Source organism: Toxorhynchites rutilus, chromosome 2, assembly GCF_029784135.1.
Source record: "Toxorhynchites rutilus septentrionalis strain SRP chromosome 2, ASM2978413v1, whole genome shotgun sequence".
Taxonomy (NCBI): Eukaryota; Metazoa; Arthropoda; class Insecta; order Diptera; family Culicidae; genus Toxorhynchites; species Toxorhynchites rutilus.
The window spans coordinates 166,645,382-166,670,857 of record NC_073745.1 but is presented as its reverse complement, the minus strand read 5'-3'; the positions used below and the strand labels follow the sequence as shown (position 1 = coordinate 166,670,857).

The 25,476-nt window shown below is 38.0% G+C and overlaps 1 protein-coding gene across 6 annotated transcripts in view; it reads left to right on the top strand.

The window, feature by feature from the left end:
- The first annotated feature begins 4,194 nt into the window (after positions 1-4,194).
- Positions 4,195-25,476, top strand: part of LOC129768998 (anoctamin-1) — a 61,020-nt gene continuing 39,738 nt past the window's right edge. For 3 of the 6 annotated variants that reach the window (XM_055770982.1, XM_055770980.1, XM_055770981.1), the window contains exons 1-10: positions 4,226-4,341; positions 4,405-4,493; positions 5,100-5,316; positions 5,452-5,776; positions 5,841-5,909; positions 6,036-6,107; positions 19,233-19,393; positions 23,714-23,882; positions 23,947-24,179; positions 24,442-24,602. In XM_055770982.1, coding sequence (XP_055626957.1) covers positions 4,304-4,341; positions 4,405-4,493; positions 5,100-5,316; positions 5,452-5,776; positions 5,841-5,909; positions 6,036-6,107; positions 19,233-19,393; positions 23,714-23,882; positions 23,947-24,179; positions 24,442-24,602 — 1,534 coding nt within the window. In that variant the 5' untranslated portion in view covers positions 4,226-4,303. Of the gene's footprint in view, positions 4,342-4,404; positions 4,494-5,099; positions 5,317-5,451; positions 5,777-5,840; positions 5,910-6,035; positions 6,108-19,232; positions 19,394-23,713; positions 23,883-23,946; positions 24,180-24,441; positions 24,603-25,476 lie in introns of all 6 variants that reach the window. The other 3 variants (XM_055770976.1, XM_055770978.1, XM_055770977.1) reach the window with 3 other exon arrangements.

The following is a 25,476-nucleotide window of genomic DNA, read 5'->3' as shown; positions in this document are numbered from 1 at the left end:
GATACAAAAAACCTTGTTCTGAAGAATAATCTTCAGAAGCTTTCCTGTTAACTGCAATTGATTGACAAATCACAAAACCAAATGTATGTGGTCGCAGTATTATATGGATAGAAAACATTAAAATAAACTCGCTTGAATGTAATTTTCAATTCCAAGGGAACTGGCAGATTATTTTTCAGCAACGATCATTTCTTTCCAGGTTTCCTCTCGATAACCAGCAAACGAAAAGAGTTGCGCGCGTGTATGTGTGTGTGTGTGGCGGCTGCTTCTATGTCTTCCCGAGGAACCGTATTTCGATGCTGATACTCTCTTGGTCACCTTCTCTTCTCATTCTGATCGATCGGCTTTTCTGCGCTCCCTCACAGTTAAAACAAACTGATTGCATTTCAGGTCAGGTCAAGCCAGGTAATGAATACCTCGATCCCTCGCCGTTCAGCTCGTTCAGTAACGATGTTGTCTTGTCGATGTCCTCAGGCGTCGTGCACAAATTACGTAACGCAAAAATCCGGATTTTGAACCTCCCCCCCCCCTTTCGTAACGCAATTTCCTATCTCTAATAAACAGAAAGTAACGCAACATCTAACCCCTCCCCCCTTATCGCGTTACGTAATTTGTGCACGACGCCTCACGAAAAATGAATGGGTTTCACCACCAGAATATCATTTCAGTATGCTTTTCGTGCGTGATTGAATCGAGAGAAGGTGTGGTTTACGATGGCAATTTGGAAGGCAAACTAGAGGAGAATGAACTCTCTGAGTATGAAAATTTCGGCGACTGAGCAATAATCGATTGAAAATATATAATTTTGGCGATACGAAACATTTTCCGTTTTTCATGTTATGCATCCATTATTGGATAGGAAAATATCCTACTGATGGGAAAGAATAATCTTCAGAAGCTTTCCAGCTAATTACACTTGATTGAAAAATTACGAAATCAAATGTATTTGGTCGCTGTGTTCGCCATATAATTAGAAAACATTAAAATAAACTCTTTCGCATGGATGTATTCTTCAATTCCCAGGGAACTGGCAGATTATTTTTCAGCAACGATTAGATCTTTCCGGAATTTTCTCGATGCTGTATGGCATCCAAACGAAAATTCTCATTTCAGTTTGGCCTGCAAAAAACTTTTCTGAACTCTAATCCATCAAATTTGGAGCCCTGAAAAGGGCCGTTGATTATATGCTAAGCTAATATAGCACCATCTCCTTGGATTCGACGGGCCAGCTGAATGTCCTTGGGCATGATGTGACGCGTTTTACGTTGATAGCACACAAATTTGTATCTTCGAATAAGCCTCCTGCAGCGTCATAATCGCGGAACTTTGGAAGCGCAAGTCGGTTTTGAAGTCCTGAGCAATTCCACGAACCAAAAGCTGCAAAGGTAGCTTGCGGATCAGCAATTCGGCCGACTTCCGATAGCGATGAATTTCACGCAAAGTTCCCAGTCGATAGCGATGTGGCTTCTCCACCTATCCTGCTACTGGTACGCTTATCCGAGCTGCTTTCGTGGTGCCTTACCACCGAAGGACTAACGAGCTGTCTGCTTAGTCCCAATGAAACGAGTCCTCACGGTGCGAGAGTAGAGTAAGAAATGAACGAAAGCAAGGGAAGTGTCATTTTATAAAACATAAAAGAATCGAATGTAAACCCCACCCTCTTTATTATATAAGCTTACTGTATACTCACGAATATAATAAGGGTGGGATTTAGATTCTATACTTTTATGGTTTATAAAATGACGCTTCCTTTGCTTTCGTTCATTTCTTACTCTACTCTCGCACCGTGAGGACTCGAGCTCGTTAGTCTTTCGCAGACAGCTCGTTAGTCATTTGGTGGTAATGCACACGAAGTCAGCTCGGATAAGCGCACCAGTAGCAGGATAGGTGGAGAAGCCACATCGCTATCGACCGGGAACTTTGCGTGAAATTCATCGCTATCAGAAGTCGATCGAATTGCTGATCCGCAGCTACCTTTGCAGCATTTGGATCGTGGAATTGCTCAGGACTTCAAACCCGACTTGCGCTTCCAAAGTTCCGCGGCTATGACGCTGCAGGAGGCTTATTCGAAGATACCAATTTGTGTGCTATCCATGCAAAACGCGTCACATCATGCCCAAGGACATCCAGCTGGCCCATCGTATCCGAGGAGAGCGTGCTATATTAGCTTAGCATATAATCAACGGCCCTTTTCAGGGCTCCAAATTTGATGGATTAGAGTACAGAAAAGTTTTTTACAGGCCGAACTGAAAGGAGCATTTAGCGAAAATCGTGGTTTCGATAATAATTCGTTACCGATAGGTGCCATGGATATGGATTTCTTAATGAAGAATATGAAATACATGACATGATGTAGTGAATATATCCGAAGAAATCACTTTGGTGAAACTGCATTATAAAATTATTTGTGTACGAATGCCGCAATCGATAGTCGACTCTAATTTGCGCTGGGTAATTTCCTCGGAGGACTCGATTCCTCCTTTGAACATTAATAATCTCTTTCTGGCAAAACGATGTGGTATGAATCACATTATTTGAATGATAGAATGAAGAAGTTTTCTGCCAATTTCCTTCAACCTCCAAACGTATCTTTCTCCCGTTTGTCGTTTTCGCGTTCGCTAATCCTTTCTCACAACACCCATTTATCGTTTGAGAAATTGTTGAGTAAACATTGTTTGCCAGTGCACGTAGAGCAGGAATTCCTAAAGATTCATTGCACCTCTAATAAATTGCCGAAAGACATGGTCTTACGTTGATCGCACTTGATTGAAAAAATCCAAAACGAAATGTATTTGGTCGCAGCATTATATGAGTAGAAAGCAAATAATCGCTCGAAAATGACTTGATTTTCGCGATGTGAAACATTTTCCGTTTTTCATGTTATGCATCCAATATTGGATACGAAAATTTCCACTGATGGGGAAAAAAAATATTCAGAAGCTTTCCTGTTAATTGCGATTGATTGAAAAATAACAAAACCAAATGTATTTGGTTGCAGTGTTATATGGATAGAAAACATTAAAATAAACTCTTTCGCATGAATGTATTTTTCAATTCCCAGGGGAACTGGCAGATTATTTTTCAGTAACGATGATAGCAACGAGAATTCCGCGCGTGTATGTGTGTGTGTGTGTGTGGCGGCTGCTCCGATGTTTCAAGCGGAACCGTGGCATCACTCTCCTCCTGATGGATTCCCTTTTGGCCTTAGGTGCACAAACAGGCTCTTGGTGACACCGTTCATCAGCGTTTTCATGATAAACGAAATTAGCTTCACAACAACAGCGACAACATGCTCCAATCGCTGTTCAATCATAACTGAGTGGGTTTACGAGCGGCGCTCGCTTATATACCGATTGGTGATTTCAATAGCCTGTTTTGAAAGCAATTTTAAGACTATTGAAACAAGTTTTTGGATCAAAAAGTAACAAGTATATGACGCGTAGACATTTTATCTTTCGAATGAAGTGTTTATCGGTGACCGGAATAAATCGCCACAGTAAACAACTGCAACAGAAACAACCGCTTAGAAAAAGTGTAGTAGGCTAGAAATATTTGGCGCGGGAAAAACATCATGTGCCTCACATTTCTATTATAAATTTATTCTCTTGTTCTCGTTTTTCGAAATTTATTCTGAGGACAATGTAATGGGGACGAAGTCCCCATTTGGCGAGGATAAGGAATCGAGGCGGCCCATGCCGCCAAGATGACGCAATCCGAGTCCACCGCCGACCCGCCGTCGGAAGCGGCGGTGTCTCGCACGCAAACCTGGGATCCACTGATTGCCCGGTTAGTTTGAAACATAGGATACGATCCTTTAGCAATGTCCGACCGAGCTCTAGCGAGCGTCGGACGGTATACGTCTGCCCGGGGCGTTACGTTTGCCTGGGGCGATACGTTTGCCCGGTTAATTCTTGTTTTGAAATACAATACCGCGCCACAATATTTATAGCCTACTACACATTTTATAAGCGGTGGTTTCTGTTGCAGTCGTTTTCTGTGGCGATTTATTCCGGGAACCGTGTTTATCATACCATTTCGTTCAGTTGTTTAAGAGCTATTAACGCTCAAAATCTCGGTCTCCAGCGTAACGCTTTCGTTCTCGAAACTTTGGTTTTACACCCCGGTATAGAAATGAAAGACGTAGTCCTACGTCAAAAAATAGTTCGTTCATTTCAACGCTTGACACAACGTTTCACCTCTCTGTATCCTTGATCCCTGACTTGTCGGCTTAACATTGTTTTGATTGAACATCTGGTCATCGGGAAAATATTTCGATTTTTCTGTTTCGGAATTTATTTATTCAATGGGTGAGTGTGTTGGTTCTAAGAAATTCCAGAATTTGTGAGTACTGGACACAAAAAAAAATCTGCTGTTATATAATTGCAATGTTATACTGCATTATAGAGTACGTTTGGGAAGGAAAAAATTCCAAGTAATTAGGGTTCTATATGTACATTTCAGTCAGGTCTTACGATCTCGAAATTATTACAAAGGTAATTTACTTAGTCCAAACATTTTAGTGATTTTCGACAAATTTGAGATAAGTTGCACTGTATGTATGATAAAATTGAATGAGTAAACATCAGTTTCAGCTTGGTTTGCGCTTGTTGAATCGAACATATAGCCGGATACTTAAACTATGGCGAATAAGCAAATTTTTGGTCCATTTGAAGTGCTGTTACCTTGTCAAGTATCGCCGGATAACGAAGATATCCCAATAGGCTAATCCTTCTTCGCTATTTTGTAATGGACTCCAATTTAGGATGCCGATTGATGTTTATATATTGATATGTTTTGAAAGATACACCTATAGATAAATGAATTCTAAAGTGAAAGGCATGAGAATCGATTCAGCCTGCTCATTCAATATAAATTTTCATTGAGAACAGTCGTCTAATTGGAATAACGTTTCTTCACAGTTGTTTGGAAGCTTTATTTCCAAATTAGTATGGCAAACCTGGTTCTTTAGTTCAGCGAAAATGTTTAGATAAATAATCAAATTGAAAAAATCTCACAAAATTACTTTCGAGGTCTTCTGATAAAGTTAATTAGTTGAGTTTGAATATAGTGTTTAAAAGTTCAATAATTTCCTTTTTCAGAAAATGGAATATTGTCAACAGAGGCTGAAAAATTATATATGTTCTATAATCAGGACGTGAATGATAGTAATGTTCCGTCTCGAGCTTTCAATAATATTGAATCACGTTCTACAGTCAATAAGCTGAAGACTAATGGTCATTCAAATGATCTTCAAGCTATGTCATTAGCAAATCTTCACATCATTGAGGATGAAGTTGGCGATATGAATACTATCAGGTAATTAATGTTTTTTATTCGAAATTTCAACGTTTATTCCAAAACTCTAGCACTATTAGCGATGTAGATGGGAGTTTATATTAAAATAAGATTAATCATTGGATATCTAGAATGAAATAATACGTTCTATTAAAGGCAAGATGATGGCGAAAGCTCCAGTACGATATCAAACATCCAAGCGGCCCAGAATCAGGCAGAGCCATGTTTTGAACAACCTTCGAATGACTTCAATCCCCATTACAATCGACAAGGTGATTCTGTATCAGTCATCAATTCGCTTTATTTCCTGGATGGCATCCGATCTGTTGATTTTGTGCTGGTATGGAAGAATCCCAGTAGGGAGGAACTTCACCTAGAAGACATGAAACAGAAAAAACGAAATATTTTCGAGCAGAATCTCCTAAGAGATGGTTTACAACTTGAAACGGAAACAATCGAAGGAGAAATTCACTTCATCAAGGTGCATTGTGTATTGGAACGGTTTCCAGCAACAAGTCTAATCTCGTTTCATTTCTATTTCCCAGATTCATGCTCCTTTAGAAGTACTGAGGAGGTACAGCGAAATTTTGAAACTTCGAATGCCAATGAAAGAGGTATGTTCCATTGTTATGCATTTTTCGTGTAAAACTTTGTGTTTGTATCGCGTTTCTTTCGAATATTTTGGGTTTAGTTGTGTTTCTAATGTTTCATTTATATTTTCCTTTGCGACGAACTATTAGTCCTTATGCTTGGTGAAGAACTTTGAAACCCAAAGCAAGTTGGCGAGCACTGCACAATTTATTAGTCAAAAGGTTTGCATACATAAGAACCAATAAGTATGTTTTGCTTTTAAAAAATCATATTACAAAGAGTTTTATGAATATCGAGCACAACTTATCGTATAACATAGCTAATGTTGATAAACATACAAGAGAAAAAACGAAATGAAAACAGGAAGTGGGTTATATCTATGGTATAACCGCAAGGGTGACGTAGGACTATCGTTGATTTAGAGATCATTTGTTCGAAGTTGAATCTAAATCCATCCTGAATGAATGAATAAATAAATATTTGGGTGACTTCAAAAACGAGAGTGTTACTTTGAAGACTCAAGGTTTTATGCATCCAATATTGGATACAAAAAACCTTGTTCTGAAGAATAATCTTCAGAAGCTTTCCTGTTAACTGCAATTGATTGACAAATCACAAAACCAAATGTATGTGGTCGCAGTATTATATGGATAGAAAACATTAAAATAAACTCGCTTGAATGTAATTTTCAATTCCAAGGGAACTGGCAGATTATTTTTCAGTAACGATCATTTCTTTCCAGGTTTCCTCTCGATAACCAGCAAACGAAAAGAGTTGCGCGCGTGTATGTGTGTGTGTGTGGCGGCTGCTTCTATGTCTTCCCGAGGAACCGTATTTCGATGCTGATACTCTCTTGGTCACCTTCTCTTCTCATTCTGATCGATCGGCTTTTCTGCGCTCCCTCACAGTTAAAACAAACTGATTGCATTTCAGGTCAGGTCAAGCCAGGTAATGAATACCTCGATCCCTCGCCGTTCAGCTCGTTCAGTAACGATGTTGTCTTGTCGATGTCCTCAGGCGTCGTGCACAAATTACGTAACGCAAAAATCCGGATTTTGAACCTCCCCCCCCCTTTCGTAACGCAATTTCCTATCTCTAATAAACAGAAAGTAACGCAACATCTAACCCCTCCCCCCTTATCGCGTTACGTAATTTGTGCACGACGCCTCACGAAAAATGAATGGGTTTCACCACCAGAATATCATTTCAGTATGCTTTTCGTGCGTGATTGAATCGAGAGAAGGTGTGGTTTACGATGGCAATTTGGAAGGCAAACTAGAGGAGAATGAACTCTCTGAGTATGAAAATTTCGGCGACTGAGCAATAATCGATTGAAAATATATAATTTTGGCGATACGAAACATTTTCCGTTTTTCATGTTATGCATCCATTATTGGATAGGAAAATATCCTACTGATGGGAAAGAATAATCTTCAGAAGCTTTCCAGCTAATTACACTTGATTGAAAAATTACGAAATCAAATGTATTTGGTCGCTGTGTTCGCCATATAATTAGAAAACATTAAAATAAACTCTTTCGCATGGATGTATTCTTCAATTCCCAGGGAACTGGCAGATTATTTTTCAGCAACGATTAGATCTTTCCGGAATTTTCTCGATGCTGTATGGCATCCAAACGAAAATTCTCATTTCAGTTTGGCCTGCAAAAAACTTTTCTGAACTCTAATCCATCAAATTTGGAGCCCTGAAAAGGGCCGTTGATTATATGCTAAGCTAATATAGCACCATCTCCTTGGATTCGACGGGCCAGCTGAATGTCCTTGGGCATGCTGTGACGCGTTTTACGTTGATAGCACACAAATTTGTATCTTCGAATAAGCCTCCTGCAGCGTCATAACCGCGGAACTTTGGAAGCGCAAGTCGGTTTTGAAGTCCTGAGCAATTCCACGAACCAAAAGCTGCAAAGGTAGCTTGCGGATCAGCAATTCGGCCGACTTCCGATAGCGATGAATTTCACGCAAAGTTCCCGGTCGATAGCGATGTGGCTTCTCCACCTATCCTGCTACTGGTACGCTTATCCGAGCTGCTTTCGTGGTGCCTAACCACCGAAGGACTAACGAGCTGTCTGCTTAGTCCCGATGAAACGAGTCCTCACGGTGCGAGAGTAGAGTAAGAAATGAACGAAAGCAAGGGAAGTGTCATTTTATTAAACATAAAAGAATCGAATGTAAACCCCACCCTCTTTATTATATAAGCTTACTGTATACTCACGAATATAATAAGGGTGGGATTTAGATTCTATACTTTTATGGTTTATAAAATGACGCTTCCTTTGCTTTCGTTCATTTCTTACTCTACTCTCGCACCGTGAGGACTCGAGCTCGTTAGTCTTTCGCAGACAGCTCGTTAGTCATTTGGTGGTAAGGCACACGAAGTCAGCTCGGATAAGCGCACCAGTAGCAGGATAGGTGGAGAAGCCACATCGCTATCGACCGGGAACTTTGCGTGAAATTCATCGCTATCAGAAGTCGATCGAATTGCTGATCCGCAGCTACCTTTGCAGCATTTGGATCGTGGAATTGCTCAGGACTTCAAACCCGACTTGCGCTTCCAAAGTTCCGCGGCTATGACGCTGCAGGAGGCTTATTCGAAGATACCAATTTGTGTGCTATCCATGCAAAACGCGTCACATCATGCCCAAGGACATCCAGCTGGCCCATCGTATCCGAGGAGAGCGTGCTATATTAGCTTAGCATATAATCAACGGCCCTTTTCAGGGCTCCAAATTTGATGGATTAGAGTACAGAAAAGTTTTTTACAGGCCGAACTGAAAGGAGCATTTAGCGAAAATCGTGGTTTCGATAATAATTCGTTACCGATAGGTGCCATGGATATGGATTTCTTAATGAAGAATATGAAATACATGACATGATGTAGTGAATATATCCGAAGAAATCACTTTGGTGAAACTGCATTATGAAATTATTTGTGTACGAATGCCGCAATCGATAGTCGACTCTAATTTGCGCTGGGTAATTTCCTCGGAGGACTCGATTCCTCCTTTGAACATTAATAATCTCTTTCTGGCAAAACGATGTGGTATGAATCACATTATTTGAATGATAGAATGAAGAAGTTTTCTGCCAATTTCCTTCAACCTCCAAACGTATCTTTCTCCCGTTTGTCGTTTTCGCGTTCGCTAATCCTTTCTCACAACACCCATTTCTCGTTTGAGAAATTGTTGAGTAAACATTGTTTGCCAGTGCACGTAGAGCAGGAATTCCTAAAGATTCATTGCACCTCTAATAAATTGCCGAAAGACATGGTCTTACTTGATCGCACTTGATTGAAAAAATCCAAAACGAAATGTATTTGGTCGCAGCATTATATGAGTAGAAAGCAAATAATCGCTCGAAAATGACTTGATATTCGCGATGTGAAACATTTTCCGTTTTTCATGTTATGCATCCAATATTGGATACGAAAATTTCCACTGATGGGGAAAAAAAATATTCAGAAGCTTTCCTGTTAATTGCGATTGATTGAAAAATAACAAAACCAAATGTATTTGGTTGCAGTGTTATATGGATAGAAAACATTAAAATAAACTCTTTCGCATGAATGTATTTTTCAATTCCCAGGGGAACTGGCAGATTATTTTTCAGTAACGATGATAGCAACGAGAATTCCGCGCGTGTATGTGTGTGTGTGTGTGTGGCGGCTGCTCCGATGTTTCAAGCGGAACCGTGGCATCACTCTCCTCCTGATGGATTCCCTTTTGGCCTTAGGTGCACAAACAGGCTCTTGGTGACACCGTTCATCAGCGTTTTCATGATAAACGAAATTAGCTTCACAACAACAGCGACAACATGCTCCAATCGCTGTTCAATCATAACTGAGTGGGTTTACGAGCGGCGCTCGCTTATATACCGATTGGTGATTTCAATAGCCTGTTTTGAAAGCAATTTTAAGACTATTGAAACAAGTTTTTGGATCAAAAAGTAACAAGTATATGACGCGTAGACATTTTATCTTTCGAATGAAGTGTTTATCATACCATTTCGTTCAGTTGTTTAAGAGCTATTAACGCTCAAAATCTCGGTCTCCAGCGTAACGCTTTCGTTCTCGAAACTTTGGTTTTACACCCCGGTATAGAAATGAAAGACGTAGTCCTACGTCAAAAAGAAATGTACAATGTGTGGCATTAACAACTACCTATAAGATTAACATTTTGTTTTGGATTGTCTCTGGCTTTAAATTATTTTATATTGCGAAGTTTGTGTTTATTATATTATTCCTTATTTTTTCCATTCTAACTGTTGTTTTTTCGTCTTCTACTGAAGGGATCGTGATGTTTGGAATAATTAGTCCGTGTAGTTTGAGATGGTTGCGTATTTCCAAGGAATAACTAGCGTGGTCACATATTACATAACGATAAAAATGCGGTTTTTGGACCCGTGAAAGAGTAGCCATCTGACGTTCAACTCGGTTAAAAGCAATGCTTCCTGGAGCATTTATAGCAACAAATATTGCATCAATATTCAATTGATTAAAGAGATAAACCGAAAATATCTATGATCTTCTTAAAACGAGGGTTCTGGTCTGTTCCTCCTTCCTCATTCATGAATTATGAACTGGCTTCATTATTCCTTGATACCGAATAATCTCGAATTCAGTCAGCTCAGACACTCCAAAGTCGATCGAGTCCATGAGAAAATATGTTCGAACTGCTTCAGCATGACTTTAGCATGAGGTGACCTAGCTTTATTTTGCATCCTGGAATAAAAGACGGAATAAGCATTATGATCCGGTAGATTACCGAGATATTCTAGATGCATCAATCGGTGCCTGCTTACTGGCAGCTGTTAAGCGGATTACAACACGTTCTTTATAATCTTGGGTCAGGATTGGCTTTATCATCTAGCGTATACATGGTTCATGAAATAAATCGCCGCCGAAAACAACTGCAACAGAAGCAACCGGTCAGAAAACGTGTAAGGTCACAAGTAGGCTAAAAATATTGTGGCACGGAAAAACATGGGTATAAGACAGTCTGTGATACTGATCGCTCTTGATTAAAGAAATTACCAAAAGAATGTATTTGATCACAGTATTTGAGAAACTCTTTCGCTTTCAAGAAATTTCGAATTTTGAGAAGAACTATTTCAAAATTCATTTGCGTGATGATGTAAAGCTTTTTTGCAGTTGCTTCTGATTTCCGACGTCTTCGGCTTCTGTGCAACGGTACAACGGTAGCAATAGCTTTCTTCTTGTTGGTCGCCTTCTTCACCGGCTTGATAAATGAAGTAACTTCGCCACATCACCCTGTAGGTGCTAAGTATTTGCTTAATGAACTGCAGCCATGAACCTTTGTGTTCCTTTAGCGTTTTTTTCTCTGTATTATAGTGATTTTCAACACTTTTGGCTGGTTCGTCACTTCACTTCCACTTTTTGGAAGAATGTCGGGAGTGAGAGTTGAACTCGTGATTTTTAGCGTCAGACCTATGAATGTTACCACTACGCCAGATCGCCTCCTTTCAGCGTTTTGATGGTAGTCATTATCATCTCGTTCACCGGTGGACCAGCAAGAAGAAAACTGCTGCTACTGTAAAAAGCTTTCCTTCTTGCGGGTCGCTATTTTCAAAACAGGAGATTCGGGGTTTTTCCATTGGTGGATCCTTATTCCCGATGGAAACAGTGATTTCTCGCACACCATGTTTGGTTCGTGCTGTACACAGTCTCAGGGTTCAAAATGCACTGAATTCTCCTCGCCACTAGACCGTTGCACAATGGTCCAGGAGATGTATTTAACTGGAAATTAGCATTTAGAGCTCGACAGTCATTCTCTAGACAAAAACTGTCTTCGACAAAGTTGTTACATACGATAGAGCGCTCATTTTTATGTTATCAAAAATAGGGTGACCAAAATTGTCGATGAAATAAAAAAATCTTACTTTCTTATTTTTATAGATAGAGGTAAACATAGTTCGACAATGTTGTAGTCCTAGTTATTTGAAACATCTTTGTAGAACAAAGATCTATCTCTTGAAATAACCGATATAGCGCCTTTTTTCTAAGTTACGTTAGGGTCACCATGAAAAAAAACTGTTTTTCGCTCTTACTTTTATATTTAAAATTCTACATACAAACTCTCTTCGAAGAGTTTTAGAACTTACTAATACAAACATTTTGTGACGCAGAACTTGTCAATACCTAAAATCACTCAAAGATATTGATATTTTTTCCCAAAAAACAGGCTCTTTTCATTTGTTTGTCATTCTTTCTGGGGCAAACATAAAAATATTTGTTAACGGAATTTAAAAAAAAAATTTCGCTCTATATAATATGTGATTTTCATAACTATGTTATTTTTTTGTGTTTGAGTAAATTAAAATTGAAATCATGACTTTTTGGGTAAAGAAACATCAATAACTTTAAGTAGGATTAAGATATCGACATGTTCTGCATGGCAAAATGTTGGTATTGATAAGCTCTAATTTATACCAGGTGAAACAATCATATGAAATGCACTTTCAGCCATATCGGAATTGCTGTCAGTATTGTTTACAAACAGCTCTGGTTAATATCTCTACACGGTCGGAAGAACAGGAAAATCATCAGAAGGCTGCTGGCTAGAGATGGGCAAACCGTTCACGAACGGTACGAAAGAACTAGTTCGCCGAAAAGAGTGAACGAACGGTCGTTCTTTTTCAAAGAACGATAGTTCTCACGAACTGATTGCGAGCGAACGGTTTGTGAACGAACTGATTCCGAAAGAACGGTTTGTGAGTGAACTGATTGAGAGTGAACTGTTTGTGAACGAACTGTTTGCGAGTGAACTGTATGGGAAAGAACTGATTAGGAGTGAACTGTTTGAGAACGAACTGTTCGAGAACGAAGTGTTTGCGGGCAAATTGTTTGCGAACGAAAGAGTGCAGCTGAACTGATTTGCGCTGGACGGAATGGATAAATAGAACGAGAATGCTTGTAAGAAAAATAAAACGATATTGTTATTTACGAGCAAAATGCATGTAACGCAAGGTTTATTTTGTTGATGTATACTCAATTTTGGGTTAAAAATCTAATTAGATTTTCGTAGTTATAAAGGCGAAGCTGTATATTTTCAATTTCATGTATTTTCTTCAATTCCGCGAAACATTCATATACTTCCTGATTATCAGAAAAAAATCTAGGGGAAGCTGGGGCGATTCATGAATTAGGTAAACATAAAATCTCATAGTGAGGGCAAGTTGAGAAGAAAGTTTTTTCGTTGCTTTCAATCCATTGTTTGGCCTATTGCGTGTACGTGTTATCGTGATTGTTTATTAATTGATTGTTAGTAGAAATAGTTGCTGAATTTTTCCTCTGAATGAAATATGATCTTACATGGAATCTATGTGTTGTCCACACAGAAAATATGAAAAATTGCACATATTTTGTTCGCATTAAATTATTACTTATACTTTTGTCGTCCGATAAATATATTTTCACATACAGTTTGCGACTTTTAAAGAAGAAGCACCTTATCTTTCCCCACTAAATTTCAAAAATATAAATCCCATACGTATACTATCCAATCCAACGATATCAATGAATAGCTGTCTATAGATGTTGGGTTCCAGCTAATATTTTATGTTGTTCTGAATACCGCTGAACGAAAGAGCGAAAGAACTGTTCAAAAAAACTGATTCACTTAGATGAACGGTTTGTGACTGAACTAGAGGTGTGCAAATCAGCTCATCATGATGAACAGCTCTGATCATATCAGCTCATCTAAATGAGCTGTTCTTTATGAACAGCTCTTCAGCTCAGTTGTCAGTGCCGACTTTCAATTTGGGTCCCAAACTCGATAGCCACGAAGCCAGTTTGAAAATGTTAAAATTCAAATGAAATTTTTCACACCATATTATTAATTACTTGAAACACGTATTCCAGACTATTATTTACAACAGACTCGGCGAGTACAACATTTCCGACATTTTTATTGAGGCTTTACATTACAATAGAAAGTTTTCTTCAAAAAAAAAAAAAAATCTTATGAGATTTTTGCACCGCCTGCAAACAAAGTGTTTTTCATTGAAATAGAATACTCATTTGATACACAGAAGTTAATTTTCATTAATAATTTGAATTTTAAAAACGTGTTCATTCTGCCTGAGAGCCAATTATTATTTTTGGCGCCCCCTAAACTGGTAAACAAAGCTCAATGCCGTCAACGCGAATATAACAGTTGAAAAGACGAGGGACAAATGAAACTAAACTGATGTCTTAACACGAAGAGCGAGAGACGGTCAGTTCATTTGAATCTTACAGCTCACACACACTCTTCAATTCAACAGCTCTTTTCTCTCCTTCATCATCATCAAAGTGAGCTGAAGAGCTGTTTGATTTTTTTTGCGAGCTGTTCCGCGTCAACTCACTTCAAAGAGTCGATTCTTCGGAACAGTTCATGAGCGGATGGCACATCTCTAGACTGAACCGTTCATCAAAGTGAACTGTTTTGCCCATCTCTACTGCTGGCGGCTCTCTAAAAAATGCTACGACGCTTATTAGAACGATGCCTTCTATGTTCGACTTTCGCGAATTTATGTGAAAAAGAAGGGATGATTCTGTAGAATTTCATTCATATCCAGTTCATCCACTACACTCGCATTTGAAAATGCAAAAATGGCGTATCCTAGCAATAACAAAACAAACAACCCCTGCTCCACAAACCGTAATCCCTTTCTTATTGAAGTGATGATGTTGCTTCACCTGTTATACATTTATGCGAGCGCCTTGCTTGTGACAATACACATTTTCTGTGGGTTTGTTTCCAATGAGATACATATCGAGGTGAAGCAGTAGGCGATAGAGATGGGCAAAACAGTTCACTTTGATGAACGGTTCACTCACTAACCGTTCATCTAAGTGAATCAGTTCTTTTGAACCGTTCTTTCGCTCTTTTGTTCAACAGTATTAAGAACAACATAGAATGTTAGCAGGAACCCAACATCAATAGACAGCTATTAATTGATATCGTTGGATTGGATAGTGTACGTATGGGATTTATATTTTTGATATTTAGTGGGGAAAGATAAGCTGCTTCTTTAAAAGTCGCGAACTGTATGTGAAAATATGTTTATCGGTCGACAAAAGTTTATGTAATAATTTGATGCGCATAACATATGTGCAATTTTTCATATTCTCTTTTTGGACAACACACAGGTTCCGTGTAAGATCATATTTTATAATTTTCATTCAGGCAAAAAAATCACCAGCGATTTTCACTAACAATCAATCATACAAACAATCACGATAACACGTACACGCAATAGGCCAAACAATGAATTGAAAGCAACGAAAAAACTTTTTTCTCAACATGCCCTCACTATAATATTTAATGTTTACCTAATCCATGAATCGCCCCAGCTTCCCCCAGCTTTTTTTCTGATAATCAGAAAGTATATGATTGTTACGCGGAATTTAAAAAATACATGAAATTGAAAATATATAGTTTTGCTTTTAAAACTACGAAAATCTAATTTTATATTTAACACAAAATTGAGTATACATTAACAAAATAAACCATGAGTTCATGCATTTTGCTCATAAATGACAAATCGTTTTATTTTCCTTACAAGCGTTCTCGTTATATTTATCCATTCCGTCCAGCGCAAATCAGTTCAGCTGCACTAGTTTGTTCGCAAACAGTTCGGCCGCAAACACTTCGTTCTCAAACAGTTCGTTCCCAAACAGTTCACTCTAAATCAGTTCTTTGCCATACAGTTCACTCGCAAACAGTTCACTCTCCAACAGTTCACTCTCAAACAGTTCACTCGCAAACCGTTCTTACGGAATCAGTTCGTTCCGTTCGTTCACAAACCGTTCGCTCGCAATCAGTTCGTGGGGAGAACTACCGTTCTTTGAAAAAGAACGACCGATCGTTCACTCTTTTCGACGAACTAGTTCTTTCGTACCGTTCGTGAACGGTTTGATCATCTCTAGTAGGCGAAGTATACTTTTATTCGCATGCAAAATTTCGTGTCGTAATTATTTGCGTTCTCTATGAAATGTATATGGAAGAAACAAAACAATGTTCAAAATACTCACGTTTTCATGATGATTTGAGTCCAATTTCTCATGAAATCTTGCAACGGTTTGTTTTTAACAGGTGGCAATTGTATTGTTACTTATTTCCATTATTTATATGGTAAAACGGTCCAGAGACAGTCGTATTCTTAGTCCTCGGAAGCATTTTCGGTGAAATGCTGCTTAATTGAACACCATTTTCCTACATCACACACACCGACACTGAGATCCATAGTAATATCTATATGGTACGGTAAAACTAACGAAACTTCGTTCGTTTGTATGGCCGTGGGGGAGTGAAAATGTTGTACTGAAATATCACTTTCATTCGTCTTTTTCAACGTAATTAAGTAATTTCACAAATATCCACTACACGCTGTCACATTATACTTATGGGAACTTCAATAAAATGTATGTTTTTCATTGATAAAACAGATACTGAAAATAGCATTTCCACATGGATGTGGTAGGCAATCGAATATAAACATAATGACTGACGTCACTCTTTGAGAAATAGTTATGGTATCGCATGCTATGTCGCTCGAAAAATCACCATATTTATTACCATATATTATTACATGCAGTTCTCTGGGTCGATTTATTTCAGTTACGCATATAGATGTAAATCAGTAGGCTTTGTAAAAATGTGTAATGTAATGAGATAGAAAAAAAGTAGTGACTGATTCCACATAAAGCGAACGATAACTTGGGATATATTGATACTTGTTCTTCTGTGAATATTAAAGAAACGACTAATAACTCCTAACTCCTTCAAATTTTTGCATTTCGATGGAACTCTTGAGTCTTCGAAAGATCAGTCCACTTTGCAAAAATAACAGAACCAGAACAGGGACAAAATTTAGTATGTCTGAAAGAAAACAGTATGTTGATCATTTTTAATACAATAGACTTTATTTAGATGAGATCATCAAAATGGACTAGACCTTCTTCTTGAATGGCAATAACGTTTCTGGTCCTGCAAACCTCGCCTCATGGTATGGACCACCTCAAGGTCCAATTTCTTTGGCACATCTGATGATACGGAATTTGAGTTGCTGAAAATGTGACCTGAATTTAGTGCCTTTACTAATGATTCGCCTGTTACATAACGAAAACCATCAAAAGAAATACAGTTCCAACTTGAGTAACGAATCTCTCGAAATGAATATTTAGCGGCGACATCTGTTGAAAAATCTCGGAGCTTTTCAGCCCATGTAGTAATTGTCATCCAGTTTTTAAAGAATGCATTGATTGATGAGAATTTTCTGGCATAAAGTACAGCGATGGTGTTGCAGTTGCTTATATTTCGAATATCATGCTCCGCATATACCACTATACTAATATAATACTATACTAAGTCATAATGAAACATATTTTTGTTAGTTATCACGAGTATGTTACATATTTATTGGAACATTCTGTCCAACTTCTATAAGATCAGGGCATGATTTTGCTGCTTTGTGTCATGGTTAACAATTCAATTCAATTCTTTGTTTTTAGGGGGCTTTCAACTTCGCCTCTAATGGTTAACAGACAATGCTTCAATTTATATTCTAGTGAGTAGGTACTGGTGACTACCATACATTGCATGATTTTCATATGTGTGTTTGCAAGCACTGAGCGTAAACGAATGTTTTTGTCTTTTTCAATTGTCAAGTTTCTATAAGACCAGTTAGATCTTCCGTTGTTTTAGTTGTTTTGATCAATAAATCTGGAAAAGGCAAAAGGAAAAAGTTCTCACGGAGAAAAAATAAAGACAAATCGATGCCTTTCACCAGGAAAATGTTGGTATCAGAGAAATTGCTCGTCGGATTGGACGATCCCATCAAGTAGTGTTCAATTATTTGGCGAAATCTCAAGGATACGGTAAGAAGGAGAGAGCTCCGCGTAAATCGAAGCTCTCTGGCCGGGAGCGGGAAATAGATAGAACAGCTTCGAATACCTCAGAAACGCTTATGCAAATGAAGCAATATTTCAATTTAAATACATAAAGAGGGCTTAAAAGGTTAAAGCTCCTCATCTTACACCATCTCACATCGGAAGACGTCTGAGTTTTGTCGAAGCTCATATGAACCGACAGTGGGGCATGGTATGTTATGAGAAGAATGATTCCAACAGAATAAATTTTGCTATATACCATAACGAAAAGTTCTTCAATGTATTGCTTATCTTTACTGACGAAAAAAGGTTCAATTTGGATGGTCCTGATGGTTTCAACGGGTACCGACGTGATTTACGGAAGAAGGAGCAGTATTTTTCAACCAGGAACATTGGTGGAGGCTCGTGCATGGTTTGGGCGGGATTCTGTGCAACCGGAAAGCCCAAGATAGCTTTCATATCGTTTGATTTTTTGGACTGGCCAGCTCGCTTTCCAGACTTGAATACTGTTGAAAATCTTAGGGGGATCCTTGTAGGCAGAATCTACACCGAGGGAAAGCGGTACATCACAATAGAAGAGCTGTTCGCAATTTCGTAAACATGATAAAATATCGAAAAATCCGTTCAGCAGAATTTGGTAAATAGTATACCAACACGATTTTTACAGTTCATTAGCCGAAAAGGCAAGTTTGCCAATTATTGACATGTAAATCAGCCGATCGTTTTGAATTTTTCATTCATAATACTTTTTGAAATGGTCTTTTATAACTGGACAGCTGGAATCATCATAGTTAAGTATAAAAAATAAACAAACAACTCTTTTGAACGAAATTGACGTTAAATATACTTTATTCTAAGCATTCAACAATGTATGAATGTATCATGTTGAAATTCTAATTGTTTGTGTTGCAACGAAATAGAATCAGGATGGTCTTATAGAAGTTGGACAGAGTGTATAATGGGATAAGGATAGTAAAAGAATATAAAATTTGATATTTGCAATAAACATAAAATAAAGATAAAGATCATATTGATGAAATCTGAAGTTCAACAAATAAACATTGTTGTATAGTTGAAAAAAATTTCTCAACTGTCCGCTAATATTTCTCTATTTGCCCGAAATAACAAATGCTTTTGATTCCAGTTTTCTATTTATTTGGCTTTTACTTGGTTTTGGATTGGCGTACTCATCAATACCGTATCTACTAGGATATAAAATAAGAACTCTGTTTGCAGTATAGTGAGGACCAAATAGAAACACGTGTGACAAAACAATAGGCTTAATTTAGGTATACATTTTATAACTATTGTGTTCTTATTAACATTCGGTGCTTGTTTTCTATTATTCTATTATTTTTCTACCTATTTATGTATTAATTTATTTATTTAAAACGTACAAAAAGTTAACAAAAGCGTGATTGTATTTCAATTTGTAGATACCGGGAATGGCTGGCTTCAAAGTTCGCACGACATCCGTACTGTCTCGCTTGAAAGGAATTGGTGGTAAAATAGCACGACGGATTCTAGTGGAAGAAAAATATTTCCCACCTCGATCACAACGATTCACAGCGGTTTACAGTCGAGATAAGGAATACCTGTAAGTGTATAAAATATTTTTATCTTATGGGGTCTTCAATGTTCTTACATCAATTTTTCTTAACTGCCAACATTTTTAACATCTGCCAAAATGTCTTAACTGCCAACATTATTACCATCTGCCAAATAGTGTTTTCTGCTTTGGTCTTTTGTTGTGTAACCAGTACATAAGTCAGTCTAGTTTACCGACCGGATTACGAGTGATTTTTGACTTATTTTTTTTTCAATTCAATTCATTTTATTCATTTAATTTTTCATTGATATTATTTATGAATTTTTAAATGGTCTTATAAAAACTGGACAGCTGAAATTATCATATTTAAGCACAATAAATAAACAAACAACTCGAAGACAGAAAAGTGTTAGCTTCGAAAAAGCATAACTAAAAAATGACAAAAAAACACATCTCTGATTTTTGGAAAGAAAAATACCAGAATAAATCCAGAAAAATACGAAAAAATATAAATCCTTGGTCCCGAAACCATGTAAACTACAAAAAACAAATATAATCAAAAATCACGAAAACAAAACTCAAATTGCTCGCAGGTATAGTATTTTTTCAAAAAATACCAGGCCTTAATTTGAAATGTCGATCGTCTGCATCGGTCTAGTAGTTCAAAAGTTATGAGTTATTGAAAAAATGCATTTTTGAAAAAAAAAAGAAAAAAACTACCGACCAATCGAAATGGTCACTCTAATGAAAAAAATACGGGTCTAATATAACTTTAACGAAAATCTGAGAACCTGATAAAATAATCACGGCAAAAGACAAAGGTATATTTCACTCGCCTTTAAAAAAGACACTAACCTATATAAGATATTGTTTGTTCCCATCTTTTAAAAAACAACATCAAGCTCAATTGTTTCATGCTGATATGTTAAGCATAACTGTCCAACTATGTATTTTTTGTGGATCTATAATGAATGAATCGGTTCAAGAATTATATGCCACGCTATCAGCAGGGCTAATGCACTCATTTCTGGTTTGAAGGAACGAACTAATTCTCAAATAAATGAAAAAAAGTTTAACAGAACACGTGTACACTAGGGTGCCAATGAAAATGGTCATCTCGAATTTCAAAAGGTTACCCCATAAAAAATGTTCCACATCTCGAAAAAACACCCTATGCAAAATATCATTTCAATCGGACTTAACCCTTTCAATACGGCAGTGTGCTGCGCCGGAGTTCTACCGCTGTACGGAGCACTGCGCCGAAAAGTATGCACGTCGCGCTGGTGTAATCGATGTGCAGTATCACTCTCATGTAGTTTAAAGACGACACACAGCTCATCGCGCGGATGTCGTCTACAGACGACACTCGTACACAAAAGTCGTCGCGCGGATGTCGTCTATAGACGACGCTCGTAGCGAAAGGGTTAAGGGAGAGTGGCCCAAAGCGGTCAAAGTTTGAGTCGAAAATCATCCTCCCCCCTTGGATGAAGGAAATCGGGGGTTTTTGAATTTTTTTTTGATGCGAAATGTCTTAAAATTGCATAAAACGTCGAGATCTAGTGTCATCTCGAAAAAAAATTTTTGTCAAAAATCTCTGGGACTTATTTTTTTTTGCAATACGAGACGAACAGTATGGTTTAGGGTGCCAATGAAAAATAGTTATCTCGATGTTGAAATGTTGATTTGAGTTGTTTTGAAAAACTAAAAATCATCGAAAACCGAGATAAAAAAATTGATGCCAAATGTCCTAAAATTGCATTACTCGTCGAGATTTACAGTTATCACAAAATATTTTGCTCATATTTTGCTCATATATCATCGTGCAAATCAACATTTCACAGCAAGTTCCGAATGAAGAATCGAGAAAATTATTTTATTGACACCCGAAACCACATTTTTATGCTTTCACACTTCACGATATACTTCCGAGTTTGAATATAGATTTAGAGAATAAATATACGTGTGTTAGCTCTAATTTATTATTTATCTTCCGATACATTTCATCGTTAATTCGTAAAGGGTGTGTCACATCAAATTGCATCACGGAAAAAACGCTGTAGAAAATTAATTTTTAGGAATTATATCTTCAGCTTTCGCTTATAATCAGATAAGAGTGTATAGATCACGTTGGCCATGCTTCACTGTCAATTTTTCGTAAATTTGGAAAAATGTCGTCGAACGAAAAAGAGCGTCGTGAATTAATCCTGTGCACTCATTTCGAGAATCCGGAGTTGTCACATCGGGACATCGGTAAGATGCTGGGAATCGTCCAATCCACGGTTAGCAGAGTACTAAAACGATACTTCGAGAACCTAACCATCGACCGGAAGGTGAAGAACGGCAAAAATGGATGCTCCGTCAGTGAAAAAGATCACAAGCGCGTAGTTAAGCAGTTTAGACGTGATCCGAGAAGTTCGGTCCGGGATGTCCCCAATAAGCTGAATTTGTCAAGTTCATTCATCCAGCGGACCAAGCAGCGGGAGGGCCTGCGTACATACAAGGTTCAGAAGGCTCCTAACCGTGACGAATGGCAAAACATGGTGGGGAAGACGCGAGCCCGGGAGCTGTACACCGAAATGCTGACGAAGCCGCATTGCCTGGTAATGGACGACGAAACCTACGTCAAAGCGGACTTTCGTCAGCTGCCGGGCCTGTTGTTCTTATCCGCAGAGGACAAATTCAACGTTCCGGAGGAGATTCGCAAGCAGAAACTATCCAAGTTTGCCAAAAAGTACATGGTGTGGCAAGCGATCTGCTCTTGCGGAAAGCGGAGCGCCCCCTTTGGATGACCGGCACGGTAAACGGGCAGGTTTACCTTAAGGAGTGCCAACAGAAGCGCTTACTACCACTATTGAAGCAGCACGAGGGCCCGACCATCTTCTGGCCGGATCTCGCTTCGTGCCACTATTCAAAGGACGTGTTGGAGTGGTACGAAGCCAACGGGGTCACCTTCGTGCCAAAGGAAATGAACCCGCCCAACGCGCCGGAGCTTCGCCCAATAGAGAAATATTGGGCGATTATGAAGCAGGCCCTCCGGAAGAACCCAAAAGTTGTCAAATCGGAGGCGGACTTCAAGAGAAAATGGATTTCTGTTCAAAAAAAACTACAACCTGACGTTGTACAGAACCTTATGGACGGGGTAAAGAGGAAGGTGCGAGCATACGGGCTTGGGCTCGAAGTATGAATAAAAAGAAAATGCCAAAAGTTGTTTAATAGTTTTTATTTTACTGTCTAAAATTTTCAAAAGGATCGGTCTACTGGGCGAATTTCTACAGCGTTTTTTCCGTGATGCAATTTGATGTGACACACCCTTTATAACGGCTTATGGGTTTGCCCATTTTGCCGAGCGCATTAGGAATATCTAGTGATCCCCTATTTTTTGAATTAATCGTTCATCCACTAATCGAATACTTTTCAGTAGTTTGTTATTCGATACGATTAATCGCCACAAATAATCGATTAATCGATTAATTGTCGTACTGAGAGAAATAACTAGTTCGACTAATATTTCTCATTTGTTATAAAGCCATCTGGAAACAAAAAAGTGTTCATTCCGCCTGAAAATCAATTATTATCTTTTACGTTCCCCTAAACTCGTAAAGGAAGCTCAATTCGCGTTGACGGCATTGAGCTTTGTTGACACTAGATCTCGACGTTTCATGCAATTTTAAGACATTTGGCATCAAAAAAATGTTTTCAAAAACCCCTATTTCCTATCCCCTTGGGATTTTTCGACTTTCAAAAAAACTCAAACTTTGACCACTTTGCGCCACTCTCCCTTAAGTCCGAACATTTTGTGTAGGTTAATTTTTTGAAAATTTAGGGTCGATTTTTTCCCATACATTGGCACCCTAGTGTACACCTTGTTAGTGAAAGCCAAATAACAATGAAATTTATATTCTACAAAGGTGTTGCAGATCACTCCCTTCTTCAAAAAACGATGTTTTTATGCATAATCTTTCGGAAAACCACAAAAAACTCACTGTTTGTTCCCAGTATTTAAAAAAAACAACATCAAGTCACTGTCCCACCATAAATTATTAAACCTATAATCAAGCTTGATTGGTTCAAGTAAGGGCAACATTTCCTTAGACAATAGTTTACTGCTAGTAAAAAACCCGTTGTATTGCTGAACTGAAATGCCTAAAGCCTCTGGTAGACAAATATGCTAGAAAACTTTGATTGCGTTTTTCTCGATTGTTGATTTTGGAACATGGGACAACTATGCGTAGAATGGCAGCACAGCTGGCTATGCTGGTACTTGATATATGCTCTTATTTTGCAATTGAATCATCTGTATAGACATAAAATAAAATACTGTGCTTGTACAAAGTTCCAATAATTTTTAATGTGTTTTTTTTCTTCCAGATTTGATCACAAACAGGCACGTTTCTTCACTGCTGCTATTCGTTCACGTATAGTACAGTTCATCCTAGATCGAAAGCGATTCACAGATGATTCGAGTAGTGGTTACTCTTTTGGAATAGAGCGGATGATAACCGAAGAAATATACATTGCTGCCTATCCCCTACATGATGTCAGTATTGAGAACTAATTAATTGGAAAGCAACAGTCTATTTTAATCTTCTACGTATTTTTAGGGTGAGATCAACGTACCGGGTAGTATGCGTCATCTTTTGTACACTAAGTGGGCTGCACTATTTAAATGGTACCGCTATCAGCCGTTGGATTATGTTAAGGATTATTTTGGAGTGAAAATTGGATTATATTTTGCCTGGTTGGGATACTATACCTATATGCTACTCTTAGCATCTATCGTGGGGATAATCTGTTTCGTGTATTCTTGGAAAACCTTGAAATATAACACTCCGAGGTAAGTTTACATTTTACTTTCTCTCTTTTTCTTTATGTTTAAAACCAGTCAAGTGGATTAACGCGCTGAGCCCTATGTCGGTCCCTGGGGAAAGACACTGAATTTTCAGGCGGGGTCATGAATCAAGTTCAACAAAACTAGTAAATGTTATTGCAAAACTTAAGAACAACATGTACTTTAACTTAAATTCATTCCTCCTTGACTGGTTCGAATTTTGACATTTGAAATATGTACTGTAAGTTCAACCGTTATTATTTTTCAGTGAAGAAATTTGTTCCGTAAACAATGACATCAAGATGTGCCCTCTGTGTGATCATTGGTGTGATTATTGGGAGCTGAGTGAAACTTGCTTGCATGCTCGAGTAACGTACTTATTTGATAATCCAACAACGGTACTTTTTGCTGTATTCATGTCGTTTTGGGGTAAGCAAATTTGACATCAGCTTTTACTATTAGAAGGTAACACGAAGCAGAGTGAAAACAGGCTCAAGTTTTTTAACCGTTGTGCAAACGGAAAATATCTCGATGAGACATCAGTAAATGTCATTGAAATCTGTTCAATTTTTCATTATATCATAAGTAATATAGTTCAACTGTTGAATGATTGAATTTGGATCTTTTCCAATCTTCTTCAGACTAATATTGAACTACAACGAATGTTCATATTATCTTTCTGGCAACTAGAAATGAGTTTAGGTTTTAACCCCTTCCGTATTATTTAATACGTCACAAATCAAGTGATTTCACTACTTTTCCAAGCATTCTAGCGTCCTATGTTATGCAAGTACCCACGAGTGAGACTCGATGTTGTACGGGAAAGGGTTAATTCAGTAGAGCTGAGTGGTTACACTTAATTTTAGAACCTTAACTCAGTTTCCGGTCGAAAAAGGCCGAGGAAAGCATTCATAAGAACAAATTTGTACACCAAGAGGTCCACTCGAAATTTCACTTTCTAAAAAATTTTCCCATCTTTCTGGTAAAGGTAGGTTTAGAGTTCCCGTGAACGTGAACGCGGACAAACACTTTTTTGTTAATAATTCATCAGTCCATATATAAAACGCGAGGAAAACATCTTGAAACGATAGGAACATTTTCTAGTTGAAAAACATGTTCAAACACAATTCATATTGATAAAAATGAATTAATTCAATATTTCACAACAATTCTGAATTTCCACCGTGGAATCGAGATGTTGGTGAACTCACCATAGTTCACCGACTTCGGTGAACGTGAACGTGAAAACAGTGGTGAATATAGACGTCAAAATATTTCCACGTTCATGTTCACGTTCGAATGT